A 16,544-nucleotide genomic window follows, 5' to 3' on the forward strand; every position below is an offset into this window, starting at 1 on the left:
TAGAAATATCATTGGTTTGTAACTTTCCTAAAGCTCTAGTAGAAGCCAAGTATTTTAATCTAGAGGAAGAAACATGTGTGAGACACGAATGCCATAAATAGAAACTAGATGATGATGAATTCAGATAAAAAGATGATAGATCAATAGTGTACCCTACAACATCTGGAACCTTCAACTCATCCAACATATAGAGTCCCCTATGTTTACGCCCTATCCCAAACAGCCTCCCCGATTGTGGATCCTGCACATAACAATTAGTGGAAGAAAACAATATTGAATAACTAGAATCACATAGTTGACCAACAGAGGCAAGATTCAAAATGAGCTTAGGAATATAGTAAACATTCAAAAAGGACAAATTAGATATGGAGATGAATCCAATGCCTGCTAATGGCATTGGGGTACCATCAGCAATTATGATTGATATAAACAAGATAGGATTTAAAGACACAAGACTTAGGATCATATGGCATGTGATGTGATGCTCCAGAATCAAGAATCCAAATGGATGATGACATACTTGACAAACTAGGGAAAGACAAACCTTTTAAGGTGGAGGCAAACATTGCATGTGATAGAGTAACAATAAATTTTGAATCTATTCTGCAAGATCTACTTGTGAAGTGGCATCAAAAGTGGATGTGTGTGTCTAGCACCAGGAACAACAACATTGGATGACAGAGATTTAAAGCTTCTTTGGTTTGACTAATTATGAGGAGGACACCATGGAGATTGTTGATGTGACTTCAACAATTTTGGACATTGTGCTTTCCAATTATCATTCCCCTTATAGTAATTGTGTTCATCATGACCAACTTTTCCTTGCGACTTACTTTTGTTAAACTAAACAACAAAAACTGATGGAGGGGTAGAGAATTCCTTTGTCAGAACCAGAGTTGGACTTAAGTCATATTTCTTCTACCAATGGCTCATTAACTACAACATCAACATTGGGAAGGGGACAACAATGTAATATCATCTCATAAAGCCCCTCAAAATAATCTTGAAGGGCCACAAAAACTGAACCAAATGTTGTAGCTCTCTAAATTCAGTATACGCTTTGAGTGCTTGCAATTATGCAGGTTCATTAAGATCCAATTGACCCCAAAAATTAGACATAACATAATAGAATTTGTGAATGCTCATGTTATCTACTTAAGAGCTTGAATATCAATTTCCAACTAGTATTGTGTTAGTCGTCATTTACGACTAACTTTTGTATAGAAAAGTGTTATAAAATGTTTGTCTTTTCCCCCAATTTATGGTTCTTTTTGTAGATTTGTACATATTTTTAGGTTTAGCTTAATTTTGTTCAGTAGAAATGCCCAACATTATGAATTTAATGTGTTTCAACTTCAATTTCAAGTAAATAGGATGAAATTTGTGAAGGCTAGCAGCTGGTGTCTCGCTAAGCGAGGCTTGTGCGCTTAGCGAGAGTCATGCACTAAGCGAGGCACTCAGCCCGCTTAGCGAGTTGGGAGAATCTGGAGGAGAATTTGAGAAGCATCTGCGCGCTCAGTGCATCATCAACTCGCTCTGCGAGACATTTGTCTCTTTTTGCGCTAAGCGCAAAAATGGCACTAAGCAAGCCTTCGAGGACAGAAAGTCCTTTTTAAGGCTGAAGTTAGAAAAATCAAGCATAGAGCATGGATTAGAACATAGAGAGCATAACAGAGGCAAAAAACAGAGCAAGGAAGCCAAAAACCTTAGCTTTCAAGAGGATCTTAGGTTTAGGAGTAATTTCTAGGTTCCTAGAGGTGGAGGAGACATCCCCACCATTGTGTAATATGTTATTTTCTTCTTAAACCCTCATCTTGTAGCTGGAAGGTGTTGCCTTATGATGGAAGACTAAGTATCTCTGTTGGGAAATTCTGCTGGAACATGATGTAAATTCTTAACTATCTATTGAAAGTTGTTTTATGTGTTCATTGCTTCTATCTACACTTAATTATTGCATGTTTTTGGTCTGATCACCCATTGGTGTATAAAGTTAGGATTTTTAGCATTGGAAAATGTATTAATCCTTTGAACTGGATAGAGCAGGGCTAGATAACTGCATTACTAGACATAGAGTGTAGGGTTTTAGTTTTTGATATGTTGTGATTGTAATGTTGTTCGGTTAGGCTAAGTTCGACGAGACATCCGAGAACGAGGTTTAATTAGAATTAGTCCATTCACGCGAGGAATCGATGTTTGGTATTTTAGTCCTTAGCATAGAACACGGAAATAACATTAAATAGAGATTAATATTTTAATTACATCAAACGTTCAGTAGAAGGACCCAACGTTTTAATCATCTGTTTTCTCTCCTGTTTTGATAAGCGCATTTGTAGTTCTTTTAGATTTACAGTACATACATCTTTGATTTAATTTTGTTTACATGGCTTTATATCAATGTCTACTTGTTGAATGAAACTTTACCAAATAAAACAAGTTCCCTGAGTTCAATACTCGGTTTCTTACCGTTTTGTTATTACTTAACGACTCGGTACACTTTCCGATAAAGTTCGGGACTATCCTAGAGTTCAAACATATTGTATTGGAAAATTAGACTGTACATACAACATTTTCAAATGGTCCCAAATAGCCTTAGCCAAATCATACTTTACAAGTTGCATCCCTATCGATTTTGAAATATAATTATTGGTCCAAGTAATAATCGTTGAGTTGTTGACTTCCCAAGTTTCCAACTCCTTTGCAGGTTTCGCATTCTGCTCATGTTGAGGCTTAGCAAAAGTTCCATCAACATAATCTCACATTGTCTTGTCTTTCAAGAAATTTTTCATTACATAGCTTCAATATGAATAATTTTGTCCATTCAACTATACACTAATTGATTGAAGAGAATCATCTTTCTCACCCACCATATTTGGCTGACCAAAATAATAACAGAGTGCAACAAAAAAAAAAACACAGCAAAACAGATTGTCGAACCACTAAGTCGGAATAGAAACAAAGCTACAAAAGAACATAGAGGATTGCAACAATTAGATGATGCACGAACTGGAAGCGTGACGAAGTTGGGGTTGCGAAACCATAGAGGTAGATGCGACAAAACTGGATCGCAAACTGGGTTGGGAACAGGGTCACAAATTGGGTTGAACAAATCAATTTTTAACCCCATAAAAGTTGTGCACATCGCTACAGTAACTCCCAATCACGAACCAAACTCTTTGATACCATGTTAACATAGAGAAGAGAAGAAACATAGTGGAGAAGAAGAAATGGAGCTAGGGTTCTATAACATTAGCAATCTGTGAAGTATGTATAATACAAGACACAAAAGAGTAATATATAAATGATGGAACGACTAAACTTTCCTTAGCTAATATATCTAATATTATCTAACAATAGATATCATCATGCATGCATACATCCACAACATATACCGAGTCTCAAGAGTACCAATACATATATACTAAAGTTGTTCTTCAACATACCACTTTACTTCAATTTACTAAGGTAAAGCTAAAAGGGCCTGTGATTGCTTCTCATAGCGGAAACCATTTGACATCGAGTCATCAGCAGACCACACAAAGATACCATGGAGTTTTTGCTGACTCTTTAGTGTATGGCAAGCCGTGAAGAACCCACCATCTGGGGATAACCCACCACTCCCTTCAGTACTGAAACTCACCAAGACTTTTCCACCGTTATAGTTTGAACTTTGTGCATTGAAGTAACCAATAAATTGGTCCACGGTAGTGCCCTTATCATACGCATAAAATTGGAAGTTAACATAATCTATGAGGTTCCCGTAACTCTTCCACAAGGTCAAGTAGTGACTCTGAACTTGGTCATCGTCAAATGGAGCAATAGAAGCAAAAGAAATGACCCCATTGGATTTTAGGGTTTTGATTAGCCTTCCCAGACACTCAGAAAAGGTTTCAGGGTCTGCCTTGAAATGCTCGTAGTCAATGTCAATTCCATCCAAGTTGTACTCTTTGATGATGCTTGTGAGTGAAGAAACCGCGTTGGAAACCCACGAATCAATGGAAGATGGATTGAAGTTAGCGTTGCCACCTCCGACGACACTGTCCCCTCCGAGACTTAGGGCTACTTTGATGTTTGAGTTTTTTCTCTTGATGGCAGAAACTTGGGTGGGGCTAAGGTTGTCGGTGTCCCAAAAGACGTTGAACTTTCCATTGGTGGGAGAGGGGGATGATGAGGTGTCGTAGTCGATTGCGAAGGAGAGAATGAAGTGGAATTGGACACTTGGGTTGATGGGAACATCAGAGAATTTAACGTTGTTGAACTCAGCTCCAATGTATTCTCGAAATAAGTTTGAGCTTGAGGAGGGGGTTGCATGGGTTGATGTGAGTAGTAGTAAGAAGATGAGGAAGAAAGGTTTAAGAGTGCAAAGCTTGGAAGTGGGAAAAAGTTCCATCGTCATCACGTCACTAAGAAAATTAAGCTAGAGTTCAAAGGCTGTGTTAATGTTATGCTTGGTGATGATGCATTGTTTTGGTACGCTTATATATAATGGATAGAGTATATATGAATGTTGAGAATGGAAAATGAAGTGCAAAATATAAAATTCGATGCATGTTCGTGCCCATATGGTCGTCCTTCATTGATTATATTTCAGAAACGTTGAAATTGATCGACAATTTTAATTAGCTTTGGCCGAAGCTCTTATTTTGTTTCTTTTGGCAGTAGAAAACCTCCATTCAATTAAGTTTGAGTTTTTTTATCCATAGACAACTAGAATATAAAATTTGACATGATTATTATATGCAACGAGATGCACGTAACTTTTAGTAAATCGACATATTTATATTTTTCTTATATAAATTATGAGTATATTATCAATTTAATGAAGTGATGTTGTTCTTATAATTATGCGTAATTTTTTAAAAATAATTTAGATATTTGTATGTATGTATGTATATATATATATAATTATATATATATAATCTAATAATATGAATTTATTTATATTTTAAATAAAATAAATAAAGTGGCGGAATGCATCAGTAAACTTGAGTTGAATAAAAATTTGTACATATGTATAATCTATTTCATGAAAATGTTCTATTGATGCCATTTATAAGAAAAAATATTGAAAGTCTAAGTTTGCCAAAACTTACATATTAGTTGGGTCATGTCCAATCCCATAAAAAATTCAAGTAAAATTATATTCTATAACTAATTATATATATATATATATATATATATATATATATATCTTAAAAAATAAATAAATTTTTAAAATATTTGGTTCTAAAAACACTCTACGAGATAACGTAAAGTAATTTTGAATTCAGTTTTCTAACGTGAAATTTTATTTTAAAATATAAAAGAGATTAACTTTAATTTAATATATATTAAGAATTTGTTATTATAGCTAGCAAGTATTTTATTGTGTATAGAATGCATATTTTAATTTAAATAATTTTTATAAATATAAAGAAAAATATGTAAAATTATAAATATTTTATTTAAATAAGTGAGAAAATAATTTATATTTAGAGGAAATGAGCCAATTTAAGAAATTAAAAGTAATTAATTGAAGAGTAAAAGTAGTTCATATTTGCAAAAATAATATAAAAAAGTTAATAATAGTCAAACATAATACTGAGAAAAAAATTATTCAACATAAAAAGGAAAGTTAAAAATAATTGATAATTTTAAAAATAAAAATAAGTATTAAATAATGGCAAAATGATATGTCACGAGAAGCCAATGAAAAGGAAAAGTAAAATAAAAAAATATCTTCATGTTTGATAATAAAAAAATCAAATTTATAATATAAGTTTATAAAAAAAATACTTTTGATACTAAAATAAAACATTATTGAGCCATTAGTAAAGAATTTTATAGTGAGCCATAAATTTCTTTTTGAGAGAAATAGTGAACCATAAATTAAAAATATACTATTTGTACAATTTATCATATATACCTGAAGTTGCTTATACTTTTTATACAAAAAAATATATTTATCATATCCCTAAAAAATTTAAAAATATAAATCAGTGAAAGGTAAAAAATAATTAATTAAGAGAAATAGAAAGGTGTAGGCGGATAAGAATATATCCCCCAAAACAAAAAGATGTAGGAAAAAAACAATACAAGGGCCTAAGTTACAAAATAGAGGAATTGCTGTTTGGACGTACGGGAGGTACACGGCAATATCCTTAAGTTAAATTGTCTTGGATGACAAAATGTCTTAACCCTGAAATTGATGCCTCTTTCAATTGATGCCTTTTTCAAGGCAAATTTACTGTAGGAGGCTTATTTTGAAAACAATTTATTAAATAGGGTCTTTTTTAAAACAAATTGCAGGGGAATCTGTTATTTACGTAGGTGCCGTCATTGTTACTGGTGTGAAGCTTGTAACGCCACTGGTAATGGCAGGAACGGCGATGTCGCCATTGGCAGCAGCGGGACGGGGTCTGACTAGGAGAGATGAAGAAGCCCATACCACCATTCGTACTGGCGGGACAAGGCTGACTAGGAGAGAGAAGAGAAACCCGCCATTGGTGCTAGCAAGATAGGGAGAGAGGAGAGACCCGCCATTGGCACTCGCGGGACATGCCAAAATGTTGTTCCTTGACGAATATTATATATTTGCTCTCAATTTTATGGTTTATTATAAATCTATATTTATTTTCTCTTTCATTTCATTTCCATCTTCTTTCTATTATTTTATCATTTTTTTATTTTTTTTTCTTATTTATCTTTTTTTTTTTCTGTTCCAACTCATCCCAAAATAGGTAACGTTTAAATTATTTTTTGTGGTATTTACTATTCACTATTCACTCTAATGACTCTACCGTGTAGTTTTGATTCCCACTACATAACCTCAATGAAATTTGTTGATGTTTTCATGTTGGACATATTAAAATGAGATAACGCAACAGCGTAACTTGAGCTAATTACCATTTTTATTCTTTGTTTGAAAAGTTAAAAATCAATTGGAAAAAATGTCAATTCTTCAGGATTTTATTTTAGCATTGGCTCAAAAACAAGTAATTTAAATCATTCTTATTAATTTGCCTTTGTAAAAGATGTACTTAATACATTTTTCGTCATTAGTCATAGAGAAATGACATTATAAATCCAAACACATTTTGATAATTAATTTGGGGAGTTCTTTATTTATCTACTAGATCTAAATTGTTTAAGAATTTAATTAATATCTATCAAATAATTTTTTGGTAAAAGGAAACGAGAGCAAAATTTAATATAACTTAATGTAATTAATTTCATAGCAGAGGAATAGTTAGGGAAATAATTTATTATATTTAAATAATTTAAATAATTTTTTTTTCTTTTTCTCATCTTCTCTGAATCTCTATATATTATCTAGAGTTGTCAAATGAGCAACACAGGTTAGCCTAACCTGTTGGTCAGTGGGCCCGGATCAAATTAGCTGATTTATTTTTGTAATTAAAATGTCTTTTGTATTAAAAATAAAAAATAAAACTTAGTCACTTTATTGCTCTATGGCTAGCACAGGGCCAAAGGCAGCTGTTTGTGTTGTTGTGCCACCTAAGATGCTTCACGACTCACCAGCATAATAAGCTCCCACCAAATCAAAAGACATGATATGAGCAACAACAATCGCCTAGTGTGTCGTAGGACCCAATGGCGGGACTGTCCACGTTGGCATGTCCCGTCAGTGCCAATGACGGGTCTCTTCTCTCTTCCTGTCCTGCCAGCACCAATGGCGGGTCTCTCTCCTCTCTCCTCCCCGTCCCGCTGCTGCCAATGGCGGCATCGCCGTTCCCGTTATTGCCAATGACGTTACAAGCTTCACGCCAGTAACAATGACGGCACCCACGTAAATAATAGACCCCCCTGCAATTTGTTTTAAAACAGACCCTATTTGGTAAATTGTTTTTAAAACAAGCCCCCTACAGTAAATTTGCCCCTCTTTCAACAAGAAATCCTTTCTCATGACAGTGAAGTTACTCGAGAATGTGCCAAAAGTATGATTGGGGAGGGGGGATAGAGGTGATGGTGAAGGAGTCTCATCCGAATCTATAATAATAGATTTAAAAAAAATATCATTTTTGTTAATTTTTTTTTCTCGTTTTAGAAAATGTTTATGTTCATGTATAATTATCTTTATAAAGAAATTCATGCTTTTAGTATGGATGTGAAAAAATTAGTTTTGTAAAAAAATCAAACCAAACTGATTTTAAATTGTTTTAACCGGTTTGATTTTATATTCAAATAGTCAAAGTGGTTTATAAATCAATTCATAATCGAACTGGTTTTAAAAAATTGATTTTTAACTGAATTGGTTTTTAAGTAGTTTTAAATTATTTTTAAGAACTTGACCAATTGATTTTTTAACTTAAATAAAAAAATATTCAAGTGAAAATCAGTTTGGTTAATTGACTGGTCTTGTAAAAACAATTCGACTTAATCGAATTGATTTTATGAAACAGTGCACTTTTTTTTTTCTTGAACTAATTTGAGAAAATCAATTCGATTTAAGTATGATTACACTCTCATCCAATCTGAACCGATTTATTTATGCACCCCTAATTTTTAGTTGAGGATAAAAAGGGAAAAAAGAATGTAAAGTAAAATAAGAGTGGATCTGATGCAACAGTATCTTTCCTCCCACTTAACTACATATCACCTTCTATCAGATGCAACATGACCATTTCTTTTTAATTTTCTCTTTCTTTCATACAAAAATTATATATAGTTTTTCATCATTGACAACTCTCACACTTCATCTCCCCCAACTCCCATTTTTGTCCATTTTCCCTCATAAAATTGGAATTGCAGAATAAAGTCACTACTAGAAATATTCTATTTTACGACGCACATTCTACATCGGTCGTACATAACCCGACGTAGTAGTGCACACGGTGGCATTTCCGTAAATATATAAGTTTTATATACGGCGCATTTCGTATACGACGACGTTTCACTTAAACGCCGCGTTTGTAGCTTTGGTGGAACTAATCTAAGACGGTGTGTTTATAGACACCGTCGTAGTTGTGGTCAGAGACAAAGACGGTGTTACGTGTGCACCGTCTTTAATTTTGTTCTTTAAATACTCCTTGTTTCGCGATGATTCAACACTCTCGCGTCCTCGAAAAAGCTATACCAAAACCCTAATGCGCATGCGCTCTGTTGCTTGAAGTCATCCCAGCGACGACTCTGTCGTGCCCACCGTGACATTGCCTTTTCGACCACCAAGAACAAAAACTCTAGCCATTGTTCTGACCACCACCACGTATCCGATCTCGTGCCCTTTGGAGTGGTGTCGCGACCTTGCTAGTGTGAAGGTAAGCATGTCGAAGTTTTTGAGTTCTTGTTTCATAATATAAGTTTTTTAGTTCTTGTTTCATAATATAAGACTTTTAAAATGTCATTATCGACTTCTTGAGTTGCCCTAACAATGTCATCGTTGAATATGCGAAAAGGATTTGAAGGCCAAAGGGTTTAGTTAAGTCAGAGTACTAACGAAGTTGATGTTGTTGGTTGTTTTGGTTTCGCGTTTTTGTTATCTGGATTGGTGCACTTCGAGCATATGTTGTTGGATTTATTACATATGCATTTGTGGTTTCGATTATTTTCTTCCATTATTACATATGCATAACCTGTTGGATTCAAATGACAAAAGGAAGTTTTGAAATTAATACAAAAGATCAAATTGGGAGTTTTCAAACTTGGGTTTTGTCCCAATTCATGGGAACAGTTCAATGAGAAGCATGAATCAAATGTGCCAAAATGTTCTGGAAATTAGGTGGTCATACACTCTTACAGTGTAATTGGGTTTTGTTTGGCAATTTTTGTGCAAATTTTATGTTTGTTTGTTTCTTTACCTCTCTTTGCTTATAATTTATGATTCAAATTAATACATAAGATCAGTTTTCTCATCTTCATTTTTTCATAGCAGATAAAGAGGGAAATATCCACCTTGAAGCTACTGAAGCATCCGAACGTGGTTAGATTATAAGAGGTAACATCCTAATCTGTTTTTTGTTTTTTTTTTTGTTGACCATGTGTTTTTTCTTTTTCTTTTTCTTGTTTACGTGTAAAAGTGCAGTTAATGCAGTTTAAAATCATTGATTTTATAAGTATTTCCATTTTTTATGTGTTGTTTTGGCATTTCTCTACTTAGTCAGAAAAAGTTAGCTTCGCTTTTATTTTCTTTGTGGAAACATGTGTTACTTGGTTATCGGATCAACAATGTATACAGGTTTTTCACTCATTTACATAGTCAACAAATTGGAGTAATTAAGCTTTTTCTGAAACTAAGAGTCCAATAACTGCTATTCAAGTTGGATAATTATTTGCGTTGTGTACTTTGGGTTTGAATTAATTTTGTTACATTTTTCAGAGGAACTTAGATCAATTGGAAGACTTACTCAACAAGGTTAAATTGAAGACCATAAGGACTGAACCACCTTCTGCATCTATTGCTGGCACAAGGTACTTTTTGATTATTAATTTTGATTGTGCGTTTACAAATGATTAAAAAAAAAATTTCTTATGGGTTGTTATTGGTTGGTAAGTTGGTGTATCTTTGGTGTTTCTATAGATTCTGTAGTTGCTGCGTTACAATTTGTGGCTCCCTCTGCAAAGGGATTATTTTTTTAAAATCATTTTGACTTAGATCTTATTTGAATGTTTCAACACGACCCACAGTAGGATATCAGATCATTATGGTGTATTTAGGAGCAAATTATCATATTTATACTAATAAGTATATCCAAATGCAAATGTTTTTTTTGTTTTTTGTGTTTATATTATAATTATTGAGTCAGTATGATGTTTCCTTTTAGAAACAAATGACAGCCACTCAGAGAATAGTATACATTACTCTCTTTCATCTCTTTTCATTCCTCACACTTTCATCCATTTTCATTCATGTATACCAAACCCATTGTAAAAGTTTGATAGGTCCTGCATTTAAAGTCAAATCAAAATTCAATCCTTAAGAAATAAGGTTGTTGTCTTAAATAAAGAAAAGTAGGACAGTAATATCTACTCCAGGAATAACATAAAATTCCTAATCTTGAATAGTTCCCCAAAATTTAGAATCCTAGTTAGCATAAAGTGCTATCTGTCAGCCTATTGATATCAAAAGTTTGATTCTGAAAAATGATAGCATTTCTGAGCCTCCAAATTTAAACTGTAGCTGCTATCCACCACATTGTCCTTCTTGTGTTAGAAACCTTTGAAGTTGCTAAGGAGTAGTGCTGGATAAAATTATCCAAAGGCCTACAGTGAAACACCTTGTCTTCCTTTACCCAAGAAAGGTATTCCCACCATATAGCCATAGTTTTGCCACAGGTGAAAAATAGATGGGATGCGGATTCGGGTTGATTGTGGCAGAAGGGACATAAATCATTATCTACCTGAATCTGCCTCTTGATCAAGTTGTCCTTCGTGGGAAGTCTGTCCCATAATAACCTCCAAACAAAAGAAAGGGCTTTAGGAGGAAGTTTGATCTCCCAAAGTTTCTTGAATCCCAGGTACAGACCTTGAATGTACCATCTCAGATTTAATAACTTGATAACCAAATTTAGTTGACAAAATCCCAGAGGATTCAGCTCCCCAAACCCAGGTATCATTGAGATTGTTGTTAACTCTGATTTGGTGGATGTGATCAATGAAAATAGAGGCTACCTGCACCTCATTATCAAACAAGTGTCTTCTCCAAACCATATTCCAGACCCATCCATTCTCTGTCCAGGATCCCACCTCTGCCACCCTTAAATCTCTTTGGGAAGAAATACTGAATAACTCATGGAATTGATCCTTTAGAGGAACTCCTTCATCACCCCAAGGATCTTCCCAAAAGAGGAATTTGTCACCTCTCCCCAGCTTCCACCTGATTTGATTATCAGCACTGACCACATTTTGCTGTTGAAAGATGGCCTTTAAATCAGCCCACCAAGTAGAGAAATACTGCTTTTGAGGACCATACTCCAATCCCCTCCAGCCATTGTACATAGAGATCAGAATTCTGGTCCAAAGCTGGTCTGGTTGGTGGAACATCAGCCACTTCCATTTGAACAACAGAGCCTTGTTAAGACTTGGAAGATCTCTAATCCCCAACCCTCCCATATGCTTAGGAGAGCAGCACTGGCTCCAAGAAATCCAAGCAATCTTCCTACTATCTGGTTTTCCCCCCCATAGGAATTGTCTTTGGAATTCAACTTACTAGTGTGTTTGGATTAGATTGATGGTGAAAAAAATCAATTAAATTTTCATGATAAAGATAAAGTGATAAATAGTTGTTTCTGTTTTTTTTATGGTATGGCCATTATTTTGTGGGATAAAATGGATTGTTGTGTTTTATCCCAACACAATATATACATTGTCGCGGTTTAAAAATTAAAATACTGATTGGCTATAAACGTCACAAAGCATACAGTTGTGGTTTATTTGGTCTTAGCATTTATTGGCGGCTATAATTTGCCACAATGTTTTTTCTATTATTTTTTACCCCTTTTTGAATTTTAATGATCTAAATTAAAACAAAAAAATTTCTAAACATCTTGTCTTCAACAACATTGGAACAGCTCTGAGCTCTCTCTGGTCCTCAATTTGTGCTTTTTATCCTCCAGTTGCAACACCCTAACTCGCTAAGTCACACGCAGCACCGTGATTTTCTGCAGGTTCTCATCCTTAAACCTTAATTTCGTCCCTTGATTAAATTAATAGTTATATATATATATATATATATATATATATATATATATATATATATATATATTTACATTTTAAAAACTATAAACCCTAATCTATACTATCTGTCAAATGACCAGACCAAAGACCCCTAATTTAATCGCAGGTCGTCATTCCTGCCAGCAGAACACAGAGGCCAGCATCGTGTGTTGTTCAATCTAAGGTACCTTCTGCCTGCGTTCGTTCTATCAGTTATAGTTTCATTGTTTATTGCATTTGAGGTGGACATGAACTCCCCTGTTATGATATGTTTCCTACTTTGTAACTGTTGACTGTCATTTCTCTCATTAAGTTTCTAAATACTGAAATAACAATACCTACACAATCAATGAGTGTGTTTTCATAAATTGACTTAAAAGAGTTGAAGCCAGGAAAGTGGCAAGGCGTTCTGATTCATTGGAACAATTTGTCTGTGAAATGACGCGTCTTTTGTTTTGAATTCAAATTGTTTACATTTTATATAAGATTAAATTGCACTAACTCCCCTTAAAAGTTTTTGATATTGCACAAAACCCTTGGTTTTTTAACGTTTACAGCTGCTTTCTTACAAGGGTACATGGTGCAATGATTTTCAATCAATTAATGGTATAGTGTAATGTACAAGGATATTAGTGTCATGTTTTGCAAACAATTAATAGGGTTAGTGTACGAGTAGAAAAAACAGGGATATCAGGGGGAATTTCAGTGACATTTACTGTAATTTACTCTTCATTGATATAATTTATTTTTTTTTGGAAAGCAAATATATATATATATATATATATTGATTAAAAAAGTACCAGAGGTACTACAAGATACATAGTAGACCTGTAAAACAGGAAAGAAAAACCACCCTACAAAAACCATTGTCAATCTTGGAACCAATTTCTTGACCATCCTCCCCTTTATTAACATTTCTATTATTGTTCTCAGCAGCAGCTTGTTCATACAATTCAATTAGTTTACTATTATCCTCAATCAAGGCTTTAAGTTTCATCTTGAGTTCATCATTCTCCTTTGCCAGCATAATTGCTGTCTCATGAGCCTCTGCTTCTCTTTTTTTTTTTGAACGGCCAAAAATAATATTATATATATAAGAAGCATAGTACCAGAGGTACTACAGGAAAACAAAGGGTAGCATCCCCTAAAACACAGAAAAATAACCAACAGCCACCAAAATCAATAAAACCCATCCCTACAAATGACACATTAAATGAATGACAAAGACATATAAGAGGACCATTGGTGAAAAGGAACAGTAAAATCCTTTTCCCATCCCCTCAACCAAGACCAAGTGAGATAAATAGATCTGTCCATCAATTTAGATATGTCAAAAGACTGGTTGTTGAAAACCATGTCGTTTCTAAGGCTCCAAATGGATTTGGTAGCTGCAATCCACCAAATCTTCCTCCTTCTGTTAGAATTCCTCGATCCAGCCAATGAACAATGCTGAAGAAAGTTGTCCATAGGCTTGCTGTGCAAAACTCTATCTTCCTTCACCCATGAGTTGAATTCCCACCATCATGGCATAACTTTATAACAAGTGAAGAAAAGGTGAGAAGCAGATTCCACTTGACTTTGGCAGAAAGGGCATAGATCGTTTTGGAGGACAATCTGTCTACTGATTAAATTATCCTTAGAAGGAAGCCTATCCCAGAGTAATCTCCAGGCAAAGGATAAAGCTGCAGGGGGGATTTTGATTTCCCATAGCTGTCTAAAGCCATTGTTTGGCTGATGGAGAGGCTGCTCAGATCTGAGACAGTTGTAAGCAGAATTTGTAGAGAACATTCCCGTTGGTTGAGCTCCCTACACCCAGTCATCCTTCAAGTCTGCAGCAGGACTTATAGCTGAGGTCTGGTCGATAAAAGCTGTGGCTTCCCCCAATTCACTATCAAAAAGATGTCTTCTCCAAGAAAATTTCCACTCCCAGCCATTTTCTCCAAAAATCCCCATGCTTGCCACTGTCTGAAGTTTTTGAGAAGATACCTGATATAAATCTGGGTATTTTTCTCTAAGAACAGAGCCATCACCCACCCAAGAGTCTTCCCAAAATAAGATTTGATCTCCACTGCCCAATTTCCAAAGAAAGTGCTTATTGGCAGCAGTCATACTACTGTGCCATTATTATTGATCTTAAATCAGACCACCAAGAGGAGAAATTCTGTTTATGAGGACCCTCTTCCAAGCCTCTCCAACCCCTGTATTTTGAAGAGAGAATTATGCTCCAAAGATGATACGGTTGTTGGAACATCAACCATTTCCACTTGATGAGGAGAGCTCTATTAAACACCTTGATGTCTTTAATTCCCAGCCCTCCCTTTTCTTTAGGAGCACACACTTGCTGCCAAGAGATCCAAGCTATCTTTTTCCCTTCTGAATTGCCACCCCAAAGATACTGTCTTTGGATAGCAGTGAGTCTCTTGATGACTGCTGAGGGGATCCTGAAAAAAGACATATAAAATAAGGGCAAAGCTGTCAAGACAGCATTGATTAAAGTAGTTCTGCCAGCCATAGAGATGCTTCTGTGGTTCCACTTGTTCAATTTGGCTTCAAATTTTCTGATTATAGGCTCCCACACCACCTTCCTCCTAGGATTAACACCTATAGGCATCCCTAGGTATAAGAAAGGAATCTGCAGAGGCCTACAGTGCAAGTAATCAGAAGCACGACTACTCCAATCCTCAGATCTGCCTATCACACCGAATTGGCTCTTAGCAAAATTAATTCTAAGGCCAGATACCAACTCAAAGCTTCTAAGGATAGCTTTAATAGCTGTGACATTGTCCATGGATGGTTCCCCAAAGAAGATAGTATCATCAGCAAATAGGAGGATGTTGACTGGAACTCTATTCTTGCCTACCATGAAACTGTTGTAGCAATTTTTAGACACAGCTTCCCTCATCAAACCTGTCAAACCTTCAGCAACCAGGTCAAACAAAAAAGGAGCCAAAGGATCTCCTTGTCTCAAGCCTCTTTGGGGTTTAAATTCTTCTGTTGGGCTTCCATTTACTAAAATAGATATGGATGCTGATGTAAGGCAGCCCTTTACCCATCCAAGCCACCTCTCATGAAACCCCATTCTTCTCATCATGTAGAAGAGGAATTGCCAAGACACCAAGTCATATGCTTTTTCGAAATCCACTTTAAATACCAGGCAAGGCTTCTTAGATCTCTTGGCCTCCTCTACAACCTCATTTGCAATCAAAACCCCGTGAAGCAATTGTCTGCCCTTAACAAAGGCTAGTTGCCTTTCATCTATTAGGTGATTCATGACCTTGCTTAGCCTATTTGATAGGACTTTAGCAACAATTTTGTAAACACAACCAATAAGGGATATAGGTCTGAAATCACTAATAAGTTGGGGATCTTTTATCTTAGGGATAAGGGCAATGAAAGATGAATTAAGACCCTTAGGGAAAACTGCATTTGCATAGAATTCCGAGAAAAACCTTAGGAATTCAGGCTTCAAATCATTCCAAAAATGCTTTAGGAACCTGAAATTGAAGCCATCGGGCCCTGGACTTTTGTCACTCCCGCAAGACCACACAGCACTATAAATCTCCTCCTCTTTAAAAGGTTCCACCATCATTTCTCTCTGATTATTGGACAGAACATTAAAGAAAACCCCATCTAGGTTAGGTCTGTTCAAAGAAGGTTCAGCAAATCTAGATTGGAAGTGCTGAAGAATTGCAGCCTTCACCACAGCAGGTTGATCTATCCAATTGCCATCAATATGAAGCCCCCTCAAGGAATTCCTTCTTCTGCTAAGGTTAATAATTCTGTGGAAGTAAGAGGTGTTGCCATCACCCTCTTTGATCCACTTACTTCTAGATTTCTATCTCATGATTGATTCATGAAGAAGAGACTGCTCCCAAAGGTCAGACTGAGTTTTTTTA

The 16,544-nt window shown here is 35.3% G+C and overlaps 1 protein-coding gene across 1 annotated transcript; it reads right to left on the reverse strand.

The window, feature by feature from the left end:
- Positions 1-3,232: 3,232 nt before the first annotated feature.
- Positions 3,233-4,402, reverse strand: LOC114425859 (chitinase 2-like). Its single transcript, XM_028392822.1, has one exon. It carries the CDS (start codon positions 4,391-4,393, stop codon positions 3,458-3,460), a length of 936 nt encoding a protein of 311 aa, XP_028248623.1. The 5' UTR covers positions 4,394-4,402; the 3' UTR covers positions 3,233-3,457.
- Positions 4,403-16,544: the final 12,142 nt, after the last annotated feature.

The sequence above is a fragment of the Glycine soja genome, chromosome 9 (genome assembly GCF_004193775.1).
Source record: "Glycine soja cultivar W05 chromosome 9, ASM419377v2, whole genome shotgun sequence".
NCBI lineage: Eukaryota > Viridiplantae > Streptophyta > Magnoliopsida > Fabales > Fabaceae > Glycine > Glycine soja.

Excerpts from the sequence above, each read along its gene's own strand:
- LOC114425859 (XM_028392822.1), bottom strand. The coding sequence starts at position 4,393 with ATGACGATGGAACTTTTTCCCACTTCCAAGCTTTGCACTCTTAAACCT.